The sequence below is a fragment of the Monodelphis domestica genome, chromosome 7 (genome assembly GCF_027887165.1).
Source record: "Monodelphis domestica isolate mMonDom1 chromosome 7, mMonDom1.pri, whole genome shotgun sequence".
NCBI lineage: Eukaryota > Metazoa > Chordata > Mammalia > Didelphimorphia > Didelphidae > Monodelphis > Monodelphis domestica.
Genome location: NC_077233.1, coordinates 230,128,386 through 230,144,446, shown reverse-complemented (window position 1 = coordinate 230,144,446; position 16,061 = coordinate 230,128,386). Strand labels below are relative to the sequence as shown.

Sequence of the window (16,061 nt, the reverse complement as noted above, 5' to 3'; positions counted from 1 at the left end):
TGGTGGGGAACCTGTCTACAATGGTTTGGAGATGATTTTCTTGGTGGGCCATGAGAACACAGTCATCTGCAAAGAGAGCGTCAAGGATGAGTCTCTCTGTTGTCTTTGTTTTTGCAGTCAGTCAGCGAAGGTCAAATAGTGAGCCATCAAGTCAGTATTTGATGTAGACGCCCAGGTCTAGATCCATCACAGAATGTTGTAATACTTGGGTGAAAAATAGGTTGAATAGTACCGGAGTGAGGACACAGCCTTGTTTCACACCATTGGAGATGTTGAAACGATCGGAAGTCTCTCCACCAGATAGGACTTCCCCTGTCATGTCGACATGAAAGAGCTGGATCAGTTTGATGAATTTTGCTGGGCAACTGAGCTTGCTGAGGATCACCCACAATGCGTCCCTGTTCACAGTGTTGAATGCCTTCATCAGGTCTATGAAGACAATGTAGAGACTCAGGTTCTGCTCAAGGCATTTTTTCTGCATTTGCCTCACTGTGAAGACCATGTCGATGATGCTGTGATCTGGTCGGAAGCCACATTGTGATTCAGGCAGGTTCTGCTCTGAAACAGATGACAGGAGTCTGTTGAGTATAACATGGGCGAGGATCTTTCCGGCAGTGGAGAGTAGTGAGATGCCTCTGTAGTTGTCACAGGCTGCTCATGAGCCTTTGTTCTTGTATAGGGCTACGATGGAGGCATCTCTGAGTTCTGGGGGCATGTCTTCCTCTCAGACATGTAGGAAAAGAACAAAGACAGAGCAGTGTTACAAAAACCCAGAGACAAAAGGATGTAATGGAGAAAGGCTGGAGTATCATTAGAACATATCTCAATACAGAAGGCTATCTGAGAGAATATGAAGTACTTTGAGGTTTCAGAAGATATGAGACGAATTCAAGATAATCATATTATCATGGGGAATGAGATATAGGTTTTTAAGAATTTGAAGTACATTAAGCATCTGCCAAATCAGCTTCCAAAATGGAATGTAGAGAATCTCTAGTACAAAGAAATTAAGCCTCCCATCTCCTGCTGCATCTATCCTTTGAGGGTAGAAGAGTGAGGTTCTTCACTTAACTATGAACATTTGCATACCTTGTCATATCCTTCAAACATTAGTGACTATAAACTCCTGTACATAATTATCCATACCCCAATCCATCCTCCTTACCACCCTATTCTTCATTATTGTTCTTCTCAAATATTTCACACCAAAGTTTCTTTCTAACTACCCAGTCTTTATATTGTGCCCTCTGGAATGCCTGTTACATAGACAATAAACTTCCCTTCATCTTAAATCTTTTCCTCTTTCTTTCCTTTTTATAACTCATAACAAAACCTGGATTTTTCCTGATGAGATAGTCTCCCTGGCTCCCTTTTCCAGTATTGGCTCTACCCACTCATTCTCCTTGGCTCACTGGTCAAGGCAGAGGTTAGAAATACATCTTGTTTCCCATTACCTTTTTCAGTTTTTCTCCTTTCCTTCATCATTTAGTAACCTCTATTTTTTTGAGTTTCATACTATTCATACCTACCAAGTAATCAAAACTCTAGTAACTTTTGACTACAGATCTCAAGGTTATTGCCTTTCCTTCTTTAATGAGTTCGATTTCCGCTTACATTTTTTCACTCTTCCAGGGAATTCAACAAACTTACTGATTTTCCCTCAAATACTTATATCTCTCAGTTCCTCAACCAATTCACCTCAAACCCACCTTGGCCACACACATTGATCTTGCCATCACCCACATGTTCAAGAATTCTAAAACATCCCTATCCAATCATTATCTATTGACTTTTTACCTCTACCTCTGCCTTCCCTTACATAACCTTACCTCTTCACCCACACTATAACTTCCAGTTCCTTGACTCTTCAATTCTCTCATAGGCCATTTATCCTGTGCCCTCTCCTCTTCACATCTTGACCCCTTGGTGAACCAATTCAACTCTGTACTGTCACTTGTCTTGAATCCTTAGCACCTTTATCATATCACCAGTTATGCTCAATCAAGCTTCAACTTTGGATCATTGGTCATTTATAAGGTAGAAAAAAATTATGTAATGGTTCTAACTGAATACACTACAAATTTATGTTACATAACTACATCTGGATCCTTACTACTGCTGCTCAATCCTTTTATACCTCTTTTTATCAATCCACTATTCCACTCACCACTGTAGCTCTTCCAAAATTTTTCATCCATCTTCAAATCTTCCATGGCTTTCCTACCTCCCCTTCTCTTAGCTGAGTACTTTGCCTCATGTAATACTGAAATATTTGAAGTTATTCACCATGAATTACCTCTTCTCCCCTCTTCCTCATTGCCTACCACTCATGTGCCTTCTACCACTTTCTCCTCCTTCACCTGTGTTTCACATGATGAAGTGGCTTTACTCTTTACCAAGGTTAACTCCTCTACTTGTTCCAAGAATCCCACTCCAGCCTTTCCCCTCCAAAAGATTGTCCTCTGTCATCCCCATTCTTTCACTTGTTTTCAATCTTTCTCTGTCTACTGACTTGTTTCCTACTGCCTATAAACATGCCCATATCTCCCCTATCCTAAAAAATCCTCACTTGATCCTCCTTGACCCCTTTTAAAAATTGTAAACTGTCTAGTTTATATATATATATATAAATTGTTAGGTCTTTAAATGGCTACAACAGATACCAGGAGATTTCATATCTAGACTAACTTTCCCACCATAAAGTCACAGTGCAAACATACAACAGGGTTGAGCTTTTTCCTTTTTGGGGTGTTTTTTTTCCTGCCTTTTTTAAGAAGGAAGGAAAGAAGCTAATTGAGGGCAAGGAGAGGTTGCTAGAAATTCCATTGCTACTATCTATCATCCTATATGTCTTCTGCCCTTTGTGATTCAACATCTTAAAATGTTCATCTATATAATAAATGCCTCGACTTACTTTTCATTCTCTTCTTACCTGCTTACTATCTAGCTTCCAATATTTTTATTCCATTGAAACTGCCAACTCTAAAGTTATCAATGGCTTCTTAGTTGCCAAATCCAATAGCCTTTTTCCTATTCCATTCTCTTTGATAGCTCTGCATGCAGCATTTGACACTGTTGATCACTATCTCCTTGATATTCTTTTCTCTAGGTTTTTGGGGTGCCACTTTCTCCTGGTTTTCTTACTATCTATTTTCCTTTGTCTTTTTTGCTGGAATTTCTTCCAGATCACACCCTCAAACCATAGGTGTTCTGTTCTGGGGCTCTCTTCTTTGCTTGGTGATTTCAACAGCTCCCATGGATTTAATTACCTTCTCTATGTGATAATTCTTAAATCTACCTTTCCTGCCCTGCTCTCTCTGCTGACCTCATCTTGCATCCCCAACTATCATGACATCTCAAACTGGATCTTGAGTAGACATCTTAAGTTCAATATATGCAAAATTAAACTCATTTTTCTTTTCCCTAAACCCTCCCTCACTCTGGCTTACATTTTTTTCTAGGAGGGCAATATCATCCTCCCAGGTTTGTAATCTTAGTTATCCTGGAATCCTCACTATGTCTCACACACACTCCTCTCATAGCCAATCTTTTGCCAAAGCCTGGCAATTTCATTTTTACAACATTTCTGAAATTTGCCCCCTTCTCTTTGAAAGTGATACCACTCTGGTACAGGCCCTCATCATTTTATTGCATTAACCTGCTAATGGGTCTGCCTTCCTAAGTCTCTCCTCATTCCAATTCCTATCCAGGGTTCCATTCAATTACTAAAGTGATTTTCCTGGAACACAGATTTGATCAGGTTACCCACCCTCCCCATTCAGCAATCTCCAGAGATTTCCTTTTGCCTCCAAAAGCAAATATAAAATACTGTTTGGCATTCAAAATCCTTTATAAACTACTTCCCTATAGCCTTTCCAGTCTTTTTATACCTTGCTTCCTAAAACATATTCTTTGATCCAATGACACTAGATTCCTGACTATTCCATAAAAAAGATGCTCTATCTAGTAATTATAGGTGATTCCCTCTGGTTGTCCCCAGCCTGAAATGCTCTCCCTTCTCTACTCCAACCATTGACCTCCCTGGCTCCCTTTAAATCTAAATACCACCTTCTATAAGAAGGTTCTCCTAACTTCATATAATCCCTTTGTTCTCTATCTGTTAATGATTTCTTGTTTATCCTATATATAGCTCACTTTATATATGTTTATTTACATGTTGTCTCTCCCATTAGACTGTAAGTTCCTTGAGGCCAGGGACTATCTTTTTGTATCTTTAGCTCTTAGCACACCCCATGACATAGAGTAGGTACTTAAAATTTTTATTGATTAATTAATTAGGACTTTTAGGCCAATAAATATTGCTGAGCAGTAATTAGGTACTATCAGTAATTTTGCAGTCCTGCCAAAAAGTGAGCAATTAACTCCTTATTTTCACTGAAATCCATGCTGTAGATCTTGTTTCATTTAGATCTATGTTACAGAGGTACCGACCTCTTGGGTTCTCCATCCTATTAAAAATCTTGAAGGGACAAATTGAGATCCATGCTTAAAATATGGGAATATGTTTATTAATACAAAATGTGAGCATTATTATGTATTATTTTACAAAAAATATATTATATTTTATCATATTGAATGTTTATATGCACTCTGCTTTCATAATGTGTTCCTTGTGTAACAGTCCTGTTATCCGACCATAGGTTGGGAAACCCTTCTAAAAATAATAAATAAAAAAGTAGGGCACCATCTCTTTTTTTCCTTCCCAGATGCTGCAAAAGATTTCTTTGGATGGAATGACACTGGGAATGCAGAATTTCTGGTTGCCATGGCTGCCTCAGGCTTCTTTTATCTCCTCTTGCTTTGTTTGATTGAAAAGTACTTCTGGAGAGTAAGAAATTGTTGCACTCATTTACTTTACTGGTTTTACCCAATGTGGCAACAACATACACTTCAACAGTTAAATCAGAATAAGGTACTGAATCAGAAGGAAATTAATTTTTGGTAATGAGTGTGAAACTTCCTTTAAAGCCTTTCCCAAAGCTTCTGTAATCTTACCAAGAGTTTTTCTTTTACCCTCCTCTACCAGTTCTTCACTCTAGTTCAGACTGGGCAAGTTATCCACATCATTAATATTTGTCTTGGAAATATAGGATCAAGAGAAGTCTGAAGATGAAGATGTGGAAAATGAGAAGAAGAAAATCCAAGAATGCCCTTCAGATATGCTGCCATCTTTGAACAGCCCATTAATTATTAAGGGTCTCCTAAAGGTAGAGTTAAAGAGTGATCAATATTGTTTCATCAAAGGCATGTCAGAGATATCACAAATTTAGTTCATTCTGTCTGCTATCAGGGAAGAAGAACTAAAGCTGAATGAGGAACAGTTTTTGTGAAGCTGCCCTTGAAATATTTCTTGGAAAAGATGGATCAATTCTGTCATTATGTTTTTCATTTTCTCAGGTGTATTTTAAGTGGATACCTGTCCTGGCTGTGGATAGACTCTTTCTATCAGTTCAGAAAGGGGAGTGCTTTGGGCTCCTTGGCTTCAATGGAGCAGGGAAAACCAGCACTTTTAAAATGTTGACTGGAGATGAAACCATCACTTCTGGAGATGCCTTCTTTGAAAACTACAGCATCCTCAAAGACATTGGAAAGGTAGGTGTTGCTAAAGACCAGGATTGATAGCAGACACACCGTCCTCAAGGATGAGGACCCAGTAGGTAGGTATAAAATTAATGGAGTAAAAGATCATTGATAAGGAAATTTCCTTTCAAAAGGCATCAAAAACCAGGGAAAATTAAAAGTAGTTTAACATTCAAGAACCTCTAGAGGGGGCAAGTCCTTCTATAATTTCTTGTATTATGAAAGTGGGATATGTGGGGTATTCAGTGAGGACTAGCAAGACTAGTGTAAGGGGTTGCTGGGACCAATTTAAGGTTGTTTATTCACCTTTCATCCAACTTTTACCTGTGGCTCTACGAAGCTATAGGATGCACAGTAGCCACACCCCACTGAAACCATCTCAGCAGGCTAGCTAAACCAACTTGAGGGTAACTAACACGCTTCATACCCACTAGTGAGTTAGGAAGATGTCTACTCCAAGAATGTGAAGACTTCACCCAGTGGAATGGGCAGATGAGAACATTTTCTTCCAATAGCCATGAAGGGGACTGAAGTGGGTGTTGTGGAGCACTTAGAGCTTGGTGAGACATAAAAGATGCTGAGGTCATCTAATGCATCCTGGGCCATCACTAGTTATCCTGACTTTTGTGTTGTCACTGGACTTAGATGACTCCGAAAGATAGAGTGAGGCTGACGACAAACCAAAGAGGATTGGTCCTCTTAGAAACAAAGGATAAACAACAGTTAGAAAGTAAAAGTCAGTACTCACTGAGATCCTGTGGAAGAATATCAACAGCTCAACTGAAGCCTTTTAGAATATTTTCTTTTACTTTTCATTTCTATAAAACTCTTATTCCACTCAGTTATAAACTTAATTGCTGTTACTGTATACAATATTCTCTTGATTCTACTCACTTCACTTTCATATAAGTCTTTCCAGGTTTTTCTGAAATTGCCCCCCCCTTTTTTTTTTATCATTTCTTATGTTACAATAGTATTCCATTACTTGTTCGTATAGCATAACTTGTTCAGCTATTCCTCAATTGACATGGCATCCCCCCAATCTCCAATTTTCTGCAACCACAAAAAAGCTGCTATAAATATTTCTTTCTCCCCTTTTTAAAAATCTCTTTAGGATATAGATACTACTAGTAGTGGTATTGCTGGATCTAAAAGTATACACAATTTTATAGCTTTTGGGGCATAGTTACAAATTGCTCTCTAGAATGGCTAGATCAACTCACAACTCCACCAGCAATGCATTAGAATCCAAAGTTTCCCAAATCCTCTCCAATATTTGTCGTTTTCCTTTTCTGTCATATTAACCAATCTGATAGAGGTGATGCCTCAGAGTTATTTTAACTTGCATTTCTCTAGTCATTAGTGATTTAGAACATTTTTTAATATGACTATAGATAATTTTGATTTTTTTATTTGAAAACTGCCACTGCCTTTTCATATCATGTGACCATTTATCAATTGGGGAATAATATCTGATTCGGTTTTCCTTATATTTGAGAAATTAGGCCTTTGTCAGAGATATTTACTATAAAATTTCCCCTTGTAGTTTTCTGCTTTCTTTTTTTTTCTAATCTTGGTTGTATTGGTTTTGTTTTTGCAAGACATTTTTAATTTAATGTAATCAAAATAATCCATTTTATGTCCTGTAATGCTCTTGTTTGGTCATAAATTCTTCCTTTGTCCATCAACCAGAATTAAAACTATTGCATGTTCCCCTAATTTGCTTGTGGTAGCACCACTTATGTCTAAATTATTTATCAATTTTATCTTATCCTAGAAAATATAGTACGAGATATTGATTTATTCATAATTTATGTCATACTGTGTCCATTTTTTTCTAGCAGTTTTTGTCAGAATTCTTATCCCCAAAGCTTGGATCTTTAGTTTTATCAAACAATAAATTACAGTGGTCATTTTCTTCCATGTATTGTGTATCTAATCTATTCCATTGCCGTTGATCACTACTCCTTTTCTAGGCATTCTTGATATTTTTTCCAGTTTATCCTTTTGATATTCTTGAATTTTTGTACTTCCAAATAAATTTTGTGATTAATTTTCTTAACTTTTATGAAATAATTTTTGGTAGTTTGGTATGGCACTGAATAAGTATATTACTTTGGGTAAAATGATCATCTTTCTTATGTTGGCTTGCCCTACTCATTAGCAATTAATGTTTTTCTGATCGTTTAGATCTGACTTTATTTGTGTGAGAAGTGTTTTGTAATTGTTCATATGCTTTCCTGAGTTTGTCTTGGCAGGTAGACTTCCAGTTATGTTCTTTTTCCTAGTTATTTTAAGTGGAATTTCTCTTTCTATCTCAAAGTCTAACAAGACTTCATGATAATATTAAAAAAATGCTAATGATTTATGTGAGTTTAGTTTTAATCCTGCAATTTTGCTAAAGTTTTAAAATTATTTCAATTAGTTTTTAGTTGATTCCCTAGGATTCTCTAAGTACACCATCATGTCATCTGCAAAAGTTGATGGTTTTGTTTCTTTATTATCTATTCTAGTTCCTTTGGTTTCTTTTTCTTCTCAGTACTTAAGCTGGCAATTCTAGTACAATACTGAATAATAGTGGTGATAATGGACATCCTTGTTTCACTCCTGATGTTATTGGGAAGACTTCTAATTTATCTCCATTATAGATAATGCTTACTGATGGTTTTAGATAAATACTACTTATCATTTGTAATAATTAAAATGGTGGAAGACATAAACCGTGGCAGATACAAGAGTGTATGGTTTAAATTGACCGCAGAAAATATGGTTTCAAGACTGTGTCTTGTTTGAGCTGTGAAGCAGCTGAATCTCCTCCAGCTGCTTCACAGCTCAAAGATCTCTGAGAGGAAGCCCTGAGAGAGTCCTTCAAGGCAGGCTTTCCCAGCTGAATCCTGAATCTGAATGTCCCCAGCTCTCTCTGAGCTCCCTTTTAAAGCGAATTTTCTCCTATGTCACCTCCCCTGAGTTCTTACATTTACCAATTACAGTAGATGTTTTCCAAAGGACAGACCATTCTTAATTCACACCTAAGAAGGCTTAAATTTTTTATTAAGTTCACACCAGAAAACCTCTGAGTAAGTTCTCACCTCTTTGCTCCTTATAAATTCACAAGTTGCCTGACCTTTATAGGTACTTAGCACCCTTTTGTATTAGATCTAAAAACAGGCACAGCTTAAGAACTTTTGTCTTACTATAAGTATGGGTTTAAGTATTTTTCATTGTTCAGCAAGGAGTTTCTTCCCCTAAAGCAGGCTTAAGTAGGGGTGGAGTAGAGATCTCACATTCCTGATCTAAGTAGAGGTCTCACATTCCTGATCTAAGTTCCTTCATTGTTTAAAGTGGGGAATGGTCTTAACCAAACCTTATGAAGTAGGGTCTGAGAACTTTTAAGGTTCACACATTTTAAGGAAAGCTCCATTTATTTCTGTGCTCTCTAGTGTTTTTATAGGAATAGGTCTTATATTTTGTCAAATGATTTTCCTGTATCTATTCTTTATAATTATAATTTTTAAAAACTTTTGTTATAGACCAGAATCTGGGGATTGGGGGGCAAGGGATGGGGGGCAGCCTTGTGGGTCCGGTGTATGGTGCCCATGGGACAGAGCCCTGAGAAGATCCACCCAGGGATCAATCTTCTGGCTCAGGCCAAGGCGGTGGAGGAGAAGAAATACCAGCCTGTGGAGTTGGCTAAGAGCACAACAATGGAGGAAACACCTATATGGGAACAATACACAGTGACGCTTCACAGGGCTCCTAGATTTGGGTTTTGAATTGCAATAGCAGGAGGAAGAAATAATCCTCATTTTCAGAGTGGTGAAACTTCAATAGTGTTGAAAGGAGGTCCAGCTAAAGGACAACTTCAGGAAAATGATCATGTTGCAATGGTTAATGGTGTTTCCATGGATAATGTGGAACATGCTTTTGCTGTTCAACAATTAAGGAAAAGTGGGAAAAATGCAAAAATTACCATTCGAAGAAAGAAGAAAGTTCAGATACCTGTAACCCGTACAGAACCTGAGCCAGTATCTGAAAATGAAGAAGACATTTATGATGAAGAGGTACATGATTCAAAGCGGTCCAGTTGTTAGTAGAAGGAGCGAAAAGAGTTGGGTGAGAGATCTAAGTGCAAGTCAAGAGAGGAGTTTATCTCCTAGATCAGATAGGAGATCTGTTTCTTCCAGTCAACCTGCAAAGCCTACCAAAGTAACATTGGTGAAGTCCCAGAAAAATGAAGAATATGGGCTTCGTTTGGCCAGTCTTATTTTTGTAAAAGAAATATCACAAGACAGTTTGGCAGCAAGAGATGGCACTATCCAGGAAGGTGATGTTGTATTTCAGGTAAATGGCACTGTGACAGAAAATATGTCTTTGACAGATGCAAAAACATTAATAGAAAGGTCCAAAGGCAAATTGAAAATGGTAGTACAGAGAGATGAGTGAGCTACGCTTTTGAATGTCCCTGATCTTTCTGACAGTATTCACTCTGCTAATGCATCTGAAAGAGATGACATTTCAGAAATTCAATGACTGGTTTCAGACCATTCTACTCGATCATGTGACAGGCCTCGCCACAGCCCTTCATGATCTCCTGACCAGAGATCAGAACCTTCAGATCATTCTAGGCATTCTCCACAGCAACCCAGAAATGGTAGATGATGGCACAGCTGTGTGTTGTGATTTAAAAAAAAAAACTATTAATGTCATTATACATATGACTTGTTCATTTTTATACATGTGGCATAGAAAGTTTTTCAATTTCCTTTTGGATATAGTTATTTAAATATTTTCTCTTATTTTTTTATGACATTTTCCTTTAAAATATTTTTAGTTTAAAAAAATTTCAAGTATTTTAATTCATTTAAGAATTACTTACTAGAAAACGTTGCAAAGCTAAAAAAAAAAGTGAGGTATAGAGGGTGGCACCTAGCTTGAGAATTTTAAGTGCTTTGGAAAGTGGTAGAGTTCTCAGTAGTAATAAAGAAGCTTGCAGGGGGAGTAGGTTGTGAGAGAGGAAGATTAGGAGTTTAACATATCTATTTGACATGCAGTTTGAAATGTTCAAAGGCAGTTGGAGTTTAGAAGAGAGGTTAGGTCTGGCTAAGTAAATTTATACCTAGCAACACCTAATAACCCCATATTAGGCACACATAAATATTATGTAAATATTTGTTGAAATAAATTCTGTGGGCCCTCTGCAAATATGTTAATTTGTAAATTTGATGTATAGACTATGTTTGTGATAGTGCTAACTATAACAGGATTGTACTAGTATCTAGAATTGATCATTTATTTTGTGATGTTTGTATATAATTTTACTAATTTTACTTATTAAAGAATCTAGAGTACAGGGCTAGAATATTCTCTATATTTTCCTTAGAAAACTTACCTCATAAAGTGTTCTTTTTCTGAAACACAGGGAAAGTATAGTTTCAATATGAACATATTGTAAACTCTCATGCTGAAAACATTTAATCCTTAGAAGAAAAAAGGCTGTATATAACACAGTGGAACTATATCCCTCAATGGAGACTTCACACGTTTTGGGGGGGTTTTTTTGGATGTTTTCCTCATCATTGTCATTTTCCAATAACTCTCTTCCCTGATAAAACAGCCCCTTGTAAAAAATAATATAATTCAGTATTTAAAAAAGAAAAAAAATGACACATTTATTATTCCTACATATTTATAATCTAGTTCTCACTTATGTTTCTAGTCTTAATGTATTATTCTCCTTTCATTGTATTCTAGATGAATAAGCCTGTTTCACTGAGTCCACACAGTTATAGATGTTCGGGCTTCCGGGCACAGACACAGGAGTATCAAAGATCTTTCCAAAAGTTCATTTTTCCTTTGGAAAATGCTGAAAGGTCCAGGAAGAAAGGTTTAGTGCTCCCTCCTCTCAAAGAGTTCAAACCCGAACCCCTTCCTCTCCAACAGTCCCTTCCAGAGTTCCGTTGGCCTTTAGAATCCCGTCATTGAACATTCTGTTCTTTCTCCTTCTGCTTTGCCCTGTTCCTGTACATTTCTTGCATCTTTAGCAAATCTCTCTTCTCATTAAACAACCTAAGGAAGTTTGAAGATTCCATAAAGTTACTAACATATAACCTATATGGTTAAAATAAGTCCCATGGGGCATATTCAATCACCCCACCCCCCTTCACAGATCAATACAACTCACAATTTTTACTATAATCTGGCTCCATCATCCACACTTACCACATTTGAGATCACCTTCATATTGTTTTCCATTCATTACTTCCCATTGACTTTCATGGAATCCATGAGAAATAAGGTTATGAAATAAGAAGGCAGATTAGTAGCAAAAGCAAAATAACTTCCAATTGTTCACAAATCTGATGGAGATTGTGCAATGTATATAATGAACCTTAAAATTATAAGTCTTTTTAAAAAAGACTTTTTAACATATAAGAAATCAATTTCCAGTCTACTAAATTTAGAGGAACCATGTTAAATCTAAAATATTCTCTTTATTATGTTATCATGAAAAAATACTCCAATAAATGATGAAATGATTATGGGAATACTACTGTAGTCTACAAGCATTTATTAATCAGCTACTATGTGCCATTTACTGTGCTAAATGTTTTGAGAAAAAGCCAAAAAAATAGTCCCTGCCCTCCATGAGATGACACATGAAAATCTACATATATATTCTATACAATAGTCAGAAGGCATTGTAAGAAAGGAAAACATTAGCATCTGGCAGCACTAGAAATAGATGCCTTGAAAAGTAGGATTTGAACTGAGTTTTGAAGAAGGTCAGGGAATTTAGGAGGTAAGAGAGGGAGGTCAGAAAACTTTCCAGGCATGGAGGACAGCCTGTGCAGAGGCATAGAGCCAGGAGATAGGAGTGTCCTATAAGAGGAAATGTATAGAGATCTCAGAGTTTCTGGAAAGAAGTGAAAAATCCAAAGATTGTAAAAATAGGAAGGGATCACATCTGAAGAGCTTTAAAATCCCCAACTGATGATTTTATATTTGATCATAGAAGTAATAGTTCCCTCTCAAACTCACTGAACAAGAGAATGGCATAGTTAGGCCCTGGTTTTGGAAAGATAACTTTGACAGCTGAGTAGAATGATATATTGGAGTGGGGAGTGTGGTAGAGGCACAGAGAGAGAGGGGGGACTTGTAAGCCAAGATGCAAGAACCAAGACTGGGGACCTGCCTGTTAATCAAGAGGAAAGTTCCAAATGGAATGTTCCCATGAGTGGCAGTTCCGGGGGGTTGCTGGTCACACAGAGGAGAGGAAGAAAAAACTTGGCTTTGGCTTTGGACTTGATCTCTGTCTCTCTGCCTTTGGGCAATTGAAGCTGACTAGGGAGAAACTTGCCTTTTGAGTTGGTGGTCTATTTAAGAGTTGAGCTGGCCAGGAGAAACTGAGAGACTTTGAATTTTGTTTTCTCTCTTGGAGAGTTGTCTCAGACTGAAGGACCCGGGGGCGGGGGGGGGGGGGGGGGGGAAGGCAGCTTTAGAAATTAAGCTGAGAGACCGTCCTGATTTTGTGAAGAAGAAGAAAGACGATTTAAAAGCTGTTGTCCTCCATCTCTCCAATTGTCTTAGAGTCACAGTTTGTGACTGGACTACTTTCTCAAACCTCAATTTTCCCTCATTTAGATTAGGGACATACTCATCCCTCTAACCTCAGTTTCCCATCCTGTTATCCCAATAAACCCCTTGACTTGAAAAAAGGAAAAAAAAACTTTTGTTATAGATATAATCAGTTATGTTGATAGTTTTCATTCTATTAATCCATCCCCGCATTCCTGATATAAGTCCTGTTTGTTTCTTCACGGCGTATAATCTTTGTGATATATTATTGTAATCTCTGAGCTAGTATTTTATTTTGGATTTTTGCATCTATATTCATTAATAAAATTGGTCTGTAATTTTGTTTCTTGGTTTTTACTGTTCTTGGTTTAGGTATCTGTACCATAGTTGTTTCATAAAGGAGTTTGGTAGGATTTTCATGTTACCTATTATTTCAATAATTTACTTAATGTTGGAATTAGTTGATCTTTAAATGTTTGGTAGAATTCATTTGTAAATCAATTAGACTTGATACTTTTTTCTCAGGCAATTCATTTTTGGCCTGTTTAATTATTTTCTAAAATAGGATTATTGAGATATTCTATTTCCTCTTCTGATCGTCTAGGCCATTGATGGTGAAACTCTTAGAGACCAAGGGCCCAAACTGCACCCTCACACCACATGTGAACCACTCCCTACCCCAGACAGGAAAGGGATGAAGTACTCCCATTGAGCTGCTTGGCAGAGAACAGATGCTGTGAAAAAATGTCCTCAAGTATAGTAGAGAAGTGGAAGGGAGCAGCCCTGTTTGGCATGTATCTCATAGGTTTGTGTCAAATTTATGGTTTGGACTGAATATAATTTAGTTGGTTGACAGGGATTTAAATTTATAAATCCTAAATGAGTTACTTAAGTTAGAATGGAATTTATGGTAGTTTATTTTACAATAGAGGGAATATATTAAGGAAGAAAGAAAGAGAAGAAAAAGAGAGAGATAGCTGCTCTGGCCTCCTTTTGAGTCAGGCAGGAGTTCAGAGCTTCCAGCCAAGGGAAAGGAGACCCAAGATGGTGGGACTTTCCGGAGGCTGGTGCCTCCAGAAAGTCCAAGGAAAAGGGAGTCAGCCTTTACATTCACCATGTGTCAGCTCAAAGGAACAGGGCCACCAGGGAAACAGGTCAAGTCAGCACTCTTCTGAATTAAGAATTATTCTCCACTCCAGTAGAACTGACAGTAGAACTCCAGAAGAACTCTCTCTCACAGGAGGTTCCACTCCAAGTGAGAGTTCCAAGTCAAACTCCCAGAAGAACTCCCAGAGGAACTGAGTTCAGGCCCTTGTCTCTTTCTTTTAAAGACCTTTTTCTTGCATCACTTCCCTTAATCTTTACATCTACCAATCACAGCCAATGCTCCACTCTAGGACCACCCAGAAGGCAGTCAGTAGATTCTGATTTGTCACCTACCCTTTCACACATGGGTCACAGACCTCCCACTCAGTGTGTGAAATGGGTGTTTCTACCTTTTTTTTGGTTAAATACAAAAATGAGTAGATCTCCATACAAGTACTGTTTATACTTATGAGGATTAAAATCTAAAAATAAACAAATCTCTATACTCAACTTTAAGTACCATGCTTACACTTTGGGGAATAAATCTAAAAATAGACAGGGAATTACAATTCAATCTTCACAATCAAGGAAGAGCTAAGTACCTTCATTGTTACAATTAGGTGAGAGCAAAATCTAATCTTCACATTTGCCAACACAGGCCTAAGCAGTTTATATTTTTTCCAAGTATTTTTCCATTTCATTTATGTTGTTAAGTATATTGGCATATATATGTTGATGGGAAGATAGGAAAAGGAAGGTAGTCCAGGGTCCCCCAGTCCCGGTAGGGAAATTGACCGGGCTTTTCTTTTTTTCTAGTTTAATTATGCTAGGGAATTAAATTAAATCAAACCAGACTCTAGGAATAGTTAGATAGGTTTATTGTGCTAGGAAAGAAAGGTTTGGGAAAACTAAAGAAAATTTGATCCCCAGCCCTGGGGGGTAAAAAGAGTCTTGGGGCAAAAGGCTCTTTTCCAGAAAAAGGCCTCCAAAACCCATCCTTCTCTCTAATTTTATATCTTCTCAGACCCCTCCCATAAAGGAAGTGGGATGTGTCTGAGGAAGTTGGGGTAGAGGGTCCTGGGAGATATAGTCTCCCAGGGGTCAGATCCATTTTAAACTGCACATATATGCATGTATGTGTGTGTATACATATATATATAATAAAACCCAATTCCTACTTATATTTATTAATTCAATAATTTTCTTACATTAAATTTTATTAACCTCACTTTTAATTTTCAGGATTTCCAATTTGGTGTTTAATTGGGGATGTTTAATTTGTTCTTTTTCTAGTTTTTTTTTAAGTTGCATACCCAATTCATTACTCTGCACCTTCTCTAGTTTGATTTAAGAAAATATACATTTTCCTCTGATTACTACTTTTGCTGGATCACATAAGTTTGACATATCATCTCATCATCTTTAATAAAATTGTTTCTATGATTTGTTCTTTGACCCACTCATTCTATAAGATTAGATTATTTCATTTCTAATTAATAATCTGTTTCCGTGGTTCTCTTATTAAATGTATTTTTATTGCCTTGATATGAAAAGGATACATTTAATATTTCTGCTTTTCCACATTTGACTCTAAGGCTTTTATGCCCTTACATATAATCAGTTTTTATAAAGTTGCCATGTACTACTGAGAAAAAGGTATATTCTATTCCCTTTCAATTCTCTCCAGATGTCTGTCCTATCTGGCTTATCTAAGATTCTATTCATCTCCCTAACTTCTTTTCTGTATTTTTAGTTATATTTATCTAATATTGAGAGGGGAAGATTCAAGTCCATCAGTG

General features: G+C 37.1%; 1 protein-coding gene and 1 pseudogene across 4 annotated transcripts in view; both read left to right on the top strand.

Moving 5' to 3' along the window:
* The window catches only part of LOC100026548 (phospholipid-transporting ATPase ABCA3-like), a 314,104-nt gene that overhangs the window by 244,991 nt on the left and 53,052 nt on the right, over nucleotides 1–16,061 (top strand). For all 4 annotated transcript variants that reach the window (XM_007498226.3, XM_007498223.3, XM_007498222.3 and 1 more), the window contains 3 exons: nucleotides 4,728–4,933; nucleotides 5,112–5,228; nucleotides 5,419–5,613. In XM_007498226.3, coding sequence (XP_007498288.2) covers nucleotides 4,728–4,933; nucleotides 5,112–5,228; nucleotides 5,419–5,613 — 518 coding nt within the window. The remainder of the gene's footprint in view (nucleotides 1–4,727; nucleotides 4,934–5,111; nucleotides 5,229–5,418; nucleotides 5,614–16,061) is intronic.
* Nucleotides 9,191–12,995, top strand: LOC130455628 (tight junction protein ZO-1-like; annotated as a pseudogene).